The sequence below is a fragment of the Tarenaya hassleriana genome, unplaced genomic scaffold (assembly GCF_000463585.1).
Source record: "Tarenaya hassleriana unplaced genomic scaffold, ASM46358v1 Cleome9, whole genome shotgun sequence".
Classification (NCBI taxonomy): domain Eukaryota; kingdom Viridiplantae; phylum Streptophyta; class Magnoliopsida; order Brassicales; family Cleomaceae; genus Tarenaya; species Tarenaya hassleriana.
The window spans coordinates 2,012,532-2,020,650 of NW_010971389.1; the positions used below are offsets into that span (position 1 = coordinate 2,012,532).

The 8,119-nt window shown below is 37.5% G+C and overlaps 1 protein-coding gene across 1 annotated transcript; it reads right to left on the reverse strand.

The window, feature by feature from the left end:
• Positions 1-2,175: 2,175 nt before the first annotated feature.
• On the reverse strand, positions 2,176-7,976 carry LOC104803871 (ATPase 5, plasma membrane-type). The gene is given in 16 exon segments (XM_019201366.1): positions 2,176-2,368; positions 2,500-2,681; positions 2,805-2,987; positions 3,082-3,255; positions 3,350-3,510; positions 3,607-3,688; positions 3,769-3,801; positions 3,899-4,233; positions 4,236-4,397; positions 4,478-4,622; positions 4,721-4,825; positions 4,937-5,059; positions 5,126-5,887; positions 6,241-6,477; positions 6,570-6,689; positions 7,765-7,976. Coding segments are annotated over 16 exon segments (2,964 nt in total). The 5' UTR covers positions 7,828-7,976; the 3' UTR covers positions 2,176-2,271.
• Between the last annotated feature and the right edge of the window lie 143 nt (positions 7,977-8,119).

Below are 8,119 nucleotides of genomic sequence, written 5' to 3' on the forward strand. Positions count from 1 at the left end.
CGAGTAGACCAAGTTGATTGTGTAAAGAACTTGCTATTTAACATGTCTTAATTAAATAATTTATCTGCTTGTAATGAGACGGACATGAACTAGGAAGTTATTATTTACATTTTCTTATGAATTTTAGATACTAGATCAATCACTGCATGTAATTAAATAGCTGTAATATTTTTTTTTGTAACGAAATCATAAACTTAATCGAGAAATCTTATATTATATTTCATGTGGTGTTTATGTTTTCAGTTCGTTAAAAGACGTAAAAAATGAAACGTAAAAAATAACTCCATTTTTTGTTGAATACTTATGTTCTAGATTCTCAAGATCTATTATTTTATACATTTTTGAAATGACATTCTTTTGTTTAATTGAAAATTTAAATGTATAGACACCCTAAAAATTGTAATTAGGAAAATTAGATATTTTATTTTTCACATTCATACTAAATCAATTAGAGGAGAAAACATGAGACATCCTTTTAGACTTGTTCATACAAACTGAAATTAAACATATATTAAGACCCAAATTGATCGTGGTCTGATTAAGTTCGAATATTTCGAGTTTTGTTTTGATTATATTTTATCAGATAGTTTTTTATTTTGTAAAATTTATATGTATTGGTTTTTATATCTAATTTAGATTTGATCCAATTCATTTTTGTTACAAAAAAAAATTTAAAAATTAAAAATATAATTTTCATTGTAACTTTTCAATTATTTTTATATTTTATTTATGTTTGATTAATATAAAAATTTAAAATATGTAATTAATATATATATATATATATATATATATATATAAATTATTCATTTCAATTTTATTATCTGAACCAAAATATTAAATTTTAAGTGAGAATAAGGCAAATGTTTTTTTAAAATAAAATAAAAAATCACACACACACACTATAAGTTAGTTAGGGGTGGCCAAAAAACTCGAAATTCAGCTAGCCGATTCAACCCGTGAGTTAGATATCTAAATCTGGATATCTAAACACGATGAAACTAGGTATAATGTTAAGAAAAATCCAAAATTTAGATTCGGTTTTGGATAATGAAATTACCTTTGGATACTTGGAGGGTCATAAATTTATAATTTTATCCCTAAGTTTTAATTATATTATATAAAAATCTAAAACTAAACTTAATGTAACTTTCAATATATAATTTTTTATATCCTTTTATTTATTTTTATCTATTATATTATAAAATTTTTATATATATTAACTATAGTTTAAATTATTATATATAATATATATTATATTTTTTATTCACACATTACCAAAAAAATGAAGAATTCTATAGAAATTGTGTTTGAAATGATGTGGAAAATTATAAGGATGAGAGTATAAAATAAAAGGGGAACTAAGTCCCTTGTTATTATAACCATTAATTTACAAAGGCACATGTGAATATATAGACTAAGTGAACCAATGTCTACTTGAATGAAAAAAGGGAAGAATATAAAAATAAAATATTTACAAAGTGGGATAAGGAAGAAATCATTTAGGAGTATCTTCTAAACGATCACATGATTGATGAGTGAATGCTGACCGAGATTGATTGATGATTTACTCAACTTTTCCTTATTTGTTTAGTTGATAATGTGCCAAGATTGAGGAGCCACATCATAAGGAAAGCATTCATCTTTCACGTTGAATGTGTGCATGGATTTGCATGACAAATGTTTCTTCTCTTTGACATCTTCTTTTGCATTCTTTGTCTTCAACAAAAAATATATTATATTTTTGTTAAAAATTATTTTAAAATTTTTGGTTTGGGTACTCATGGATATCCGATGTTTGGGTACCCGAACAAATCGAATTCAAGTTCGACTAATATAATATGAAAAATTGGGGTTCGGATTCAGATAAATTCGACCCGATACCACCCTGAATTGAATATGTGTGTGACAACGTGAATAAAAAGGAGAGGCAAATGTCAAAGGGAAAGAAATGCCCTTTTTGGAAAATTGTGTACTTAACAAAACAACCAATCAGATGTCAGAACATCACACATTCCGTAAAAATCACTTCAATCCCATTGGTGAGTTTTCCGGATATCTTATTGCGCACGTGCACACATACAACTTTATATCTTAAGATAGCTATATATATATATATTTATATATAAAGACATTTCAAAATAGATATATATACCCTATATTTTTTTTGAGAATGAAAAATTTATATATACCCTATATTATAATATAGATAGCATATATATATATATATATATATATATATATATTAATTAAGAAAGAGTTTTGATGTTATTGTTAAACGGTGTAATGCTGCTGAATCGTGTCGATATCGAGTCCTTTGAGCTTCACCACTGACTCCACGTGCCCCTTCAGTGTATGCAGCTCCCTCAGCCTGTAGATTTTCCATGTACGAACAACACATTTCATGTGTTGCAATTAGAGATGGCCAAAGAATCAGATATTGCAGGTGCTATATATATGTGTGTGTGTGTTCGTGGTGAGGAGGAGGGTATATATACGTACCTGGCAACTTCAGCCCGGCGCTTGGCCTGCTCGGCTATCTCTGAGAGTTCTCGGTAACTGTTCTTGTCGCTGAAGACGTTGGCTGCGTCTGCAGGTTGAAGTCCATGAAGTGTTCTCTGAGCTGTGGCCCATTGTGCTTCCCTCTCCTCTTTCCCATAATCTTTCTTCGTCGTGAATGCCGTCTGTGTTCATATATATATATATAGCAGCAACATCATCAATATACAAGTAACATTTCTAGTTGCCATTCCTATATATACTCGTGGATAGATAGATTCTCACGCCATAGCCTCGTCAGTACGTACCTTGTTCTCGAGAAGGTTGTTCCATGCTCTCCCGCTTAGGACGTATCGGATGGCGAACTTGAGCAAGTCGAGAGGGATATACGTCACAACACTGTAAACCCATATCACCCCTGCCCATCCCCACCCGGTTCCTTGTATGCGAGCAAAGCTCCAGTTCGCGTAAACCGCTATGAATGTCGCTATCTGCAAATACATATATACATAAATCCGCTTTCTCTGGTTTCTGTATCCGTATTCGTTGTGATAGTCTTAGGGTAAGAATGACGTTTTCGTTTACCAGCTGAGCGACGACAAAAGCTCCGAGCAAGAGAAGTCCAGGACGTTCAACGTAAGACCAGCTTCGGGATCTCGTCACAAAGATGAGAGCTTGGCTGATAATACTCACTTGCAGATACAAAGCTGCATTCATTTGCTCAGGATGCTCCTTCAATGGTCTTACCCCGAATTTCTCCTGCATAATCCAGAGAACAAGGTTTAACATCAAGTGAATACCGTCTAGCCTTTTTGTATATAGAGAGATCAATACAAAGTCTATATATATATACCGAGAAAAAGTCGGTATCTTTCATCGCCCAGAAGAAGACGACGGTCATCAAGGCTAAGTAGCCTCCAAGAACAATCCCGGTTGAGAAGATTTCTCTGAGTTTCCAACTGTCAGGCTGTGGAGATGGCTTCACTCTGTCCTTTGATATTGTCATGATTGTTCCTATAATAAAGCATAGGTGAGCGTTAAAACCGTTTTGGTTATTATGCATAAGAATAGTTATATCATCATCTCGAATGTCTGAAAGAGCGATCTTACCGTCGTTTAAGATCGCGATGATTAGAACCATGAAAGGAGCAAAATCAAACTTCCATATCAATGCAATGAACATGAAGCCAAACTGTGAATCATCACATAAACTTGGGTTAGGATCAGAACCATGAAGTGACCCTGGATTCCACGAATTTCAGGTACACTTACCACGATACGTATAGTGATGGAGACAGCATATATCTGCAAACCATGATGAGGAAATAGATTCAGTTAGTCATTGTGAATCTTTGACTGGATAATATCACAGCAAAAGGAGATGTGTACAATGAAATCTTACAGTGTAATTCTTCATTCTCTGGAATATGGCTCTGCTTGTAAGTACTGCACTGATGATAACACTCAAACCGGGTTCCGTAAGAACAATATCAGAAGCACCTCTTGCAGCATCTGTGGCATCTGCAACAGCTATACCGATATCCGCTTTCTTAAGGGCAGGGGCATCGTTCACACCATCACCAGTCATTCCACATATGTGCTTTCTCTGTTGAAGCCTACTTACAATCTCGTACTTGTGTTCTGCACATTTTTTTTGAACCAGAAAATCTATCAGAAACCCGAGATTCAAGACAGAACCTGCATGATGTTGTGCCTTTGTGAACTTCGGACAATACCTGGAAACACTCCTGCGAATCCATCGGATTTCTCTATCAACTCATCAACAGGAAGTACTCCCATGGAGGAATCTTTGTCTTGTCCAAGCAAAGTGGAAGAAGGATACATGTTCGTTCCCATCCCGAGCCTTCGACCAGTTTCCTTGGCAATTGCCAGCTGATCTCCTGGTCCAAGAAGATGAAAACTATGTCAAGAAAATGAAGCGAAGAGATCAAGAAAAAGGGTTTGTAAGATTCTTTCTTACCAGTTATCATCTTAACATTGACGCCGAGGTTTAGGGCCCTTCTGATTGTTTCAGCACTGTCGTGTCTGGGAGGATCGAAAAGAGGCAACAGGCCTACGAATTGCCAGGGGCCACCAGGACTGTCCTTGTTCTTCTCGGGAACTTCCTGCAGCAAATTCGATTCAATGGATATGATTAAACAACAAGAATAAGAGATTTTCTAATGCATCAATGAGAGTTTACATTGTTTATAATTCACGAAACCTGTCTTGCAACTGCCAGAGACCGAAGCCCGCGTTCAGCAAATTTATCAATCACTGCATGGACTTTCCTTCTGACATCTTCCTTGCAGTTGCAGAGATTTAGAATCTGGTAAAGGTAGAAAGGAAGTCCATTGACACCATCAGTATAAAACCCTGAGAATCTGGCAACATATAAAACTGAACATCAATGGAAAAGTTTGTTGGAAAGTGTGAATACTTGCTCTGGAGCACCTTTGCTTGCTCGGTGCCAGTTTCCGTCAGAATCTATATATGTCAACGCAGTTCTCTTGTCGACGGGGTTGAAAGGGAAGAAATGAACCTCTCGAATACCAGCTCGAGCCTGTAGAACACATTCAAAAACTTCAAAAGCCATATTATAACTAGTACAGATTGAAGAAGACCATACCTCTTTGGGATCTGCAAGCATACCAACAATGGCAGCGTCAATGGCATCCTGATTCTCAGTCCTCGAAGCCCTAGCCGCCAAAAGGATGACATGTTCTTTATCCACACCTTTGGCAAACACGTCAATTAGGTTTCTGTCCACTGTAAGTTTGTTCAGTGTCAAAGTTCCTGTCTTGTCACTACAGAGCACATCCATGCCCGCCATTTCTTCAATGGCAGTCATCCTCTTTGTGATGGCACCTTGCTGAGAAAGCCTGTGAGAACCAATAGCCATGGTGACTGACAGGACAGTAGGCATGGCAATAGGGATTCCTCCGATGAGAAGGACGAGTAAGTTATCTATCCCGTCTCTGTACTTGCGATGCTGTATCGGGTACATCACGATGAGCTCTATGATGATTCCAACAGCAATGGAACATATGCAGAAGTTACCGATGGCTGTAAGAACTTTCTGGAAGTGTCCTACTTGATTTGTGCTGTCGACAAGATGAGCAGCTTTACCGAAAAAGGTATGAACACCCGTGGCGATAACGATTGCCTCTATCTCTCCTTGTTTACAGGTTGATCCAGAGAAAACTTCATCCCCAGGATTCTTATTTACCGGAATGGATTCTCCTGTAAGGGCAGACTGATCGACCTTCAAAGGATCACCCTCGAGTAGACGTGCATCAGCCGGTATTATATCCCCCAGTTTTACACTGATTATATCCCCCGGAACCAAAATCGCCGCTTCTTGCTCGCTCCATCGACCATCCCTAAGTACCTGTAGGTGTTCAGTTTTTCCAAAGAACCAAAACAGAACAACTAAACTTTAGTGAAATCAACCAAGAACCTTAGAAAAACAGAACAACAACTTTTTAAAACACTAACCAAGACAGAACCAAAAAACAGAACAGCTAAACCTTAGTGAAATCAACCAAGAACACAAGGAAAACAAAACAAGAACCGTAAAAGACACTAACCGTGACAGAACCAAAAAACACTAACCAAAACAGAACAAATCTCACTGAAACGAACAAAGAACCTTAGGAAAACAGAACAAAACCTTACCGAAACTAACCAAGAACCTTAAGTCAAGTACAAGTAAGAGGAATAAACTCTGAAGTGGTGAGTAACCTTGGTTTTGGGGGCGAGCCCGGCCATGAGAGCTGCAGCTGCGTTCCCCGCGTTGTTTTCCTCGATAAAACTGATCGTGGAGTTGATGAAGAGCAAGCAAACAATCCCGACAAAGTCTTGCCAATCCGGAGGACGACCTCCGCCATTTGCAAGAGCAATGGCCATTATGGCAGCTGCTTCCATGACCCATGACAATGGATTCCACATAAACCCTAAAAACTTGAGAAATTTGCTCTCCTGGTTTTTCAATGGAGAATTTGTCAGGAAGCTGCAAAAAAAGCATCCAACGGTTGACAAAAGCACGAACGGAAAGCATCGAAAGAGCGAACCTTTTTCTCTTCCAGCTTGTTGGGGCCGAACAACTGAAGCCTGTAGGCTGCTTCCTCTGAAGCTAGACCTTGTTTCGTACATTTCAGCTCCTCGAACACTTCCTCCATCGGAATTCGAACCTGGAGACACCATTCCAATAGACCAGGATTCTTAAAAAACGAAAATTTTTCGGCGGCATTTCCTTGCGATTTCTCTAGAACACGTATATAGATGTGCAAGCTTACGCACGTATATATTTGGTATGTAAACTGCGGACGATGTTAGGCTTTGAATCGCTTGGGTTATTTTCTCGTTCAAGCATCAGTAATCAAATTTCATTACGTTCGTGAGGGAAAGTGGGAGCCTGAGAGGTTTGAAACTTTGGATTCTGTTAAGTTATCATCCACCGCCACAACGAAATTTTCCCAGCATCCAAACAGACTGAGAAAATATATAACTTCCCTTTTCGTGGGCGAGAAAATATTCTGACACAGCAACCAAACAGCGTCAAAATTTTTCGCTACAGAAATTCTGTTGCAGAAAAAGGGATTTGCCCTTTACATGCACCAGAAAATTTTCGACAATTCCGTTGAAAGATATCCGAGAAGAAAACAAATGACAAAGATATTTTCTCAGCAACCAAACAGAAAATATTTCAAAACCCAGACAATGAATCCTCTATCTATGCACCAAAAATTTCTTAATCATGTAAATATATAAAAATACTTCCCAGAATCACGAAAAAAAAAACACTATGATCAGCTAGTATTCTCCCGTTTCCTAACGTTTTCTACTCGCCAGAATTTCTAAAATCATCGCGTTTTCTCAGCCACCAAGCAGAGTTACAAGTGTTTCACAACTGAAACTGACGATGGCGAGAAAATAAGTTTTCTCCGAGAAAGAAAAGAAAACACGAACCAACTAAGAGATTTTCTCAGCAACCAAACACAAAAAGCATATATATCGATTTTTTCGGTGAAATCATCAACTGAACCGAGAAAACTTATTTCCCTTCCCATGTAGACAAAACGAGATATCATAAATCCCAAAGCAAAAAAAAATTAGAAGAAGAAAACGCCATGACAAGCTAGTATTCTCTTATTTCATCGTGGTTTTCCCTTTTCCTCGGCAACCAAACAAACACGAGATTTTTTTTTAGAAAAAAAGAAAACAGCCATTGCAAAAACAACGAGAAAGAAGAGAAGAGAAAATCACCAGATCAACAGACTCATTCTTGATGTGCTCGAGTCCACTCCCTTTAGCGCCGGAGGCCGCCATAGCTAGCTACTGATACGTAAAACAAAAAAAAAACACAGAGAGAAAAAAAAACGTGAACAGGAAGAAGATTGAAGGAGATGAATCACATAACCTCAGGAGATTAAAAGAAGAAGGGATGAAGGAAAAAAAAAGAGTTTTTGTTTGTTATGAATGTGGAGGGAAGGGCTCCGAAGGTGTGGCAATGGGGGTTTATATGAGGAAAGGTCCGAAAGGTGAGATGCTCGCGCCCTCGGATCCATGTGGGCCCCGCGAGCGTCTGTTTCACGCGCTCTGTTTTTTTTTTTTTTTTTTT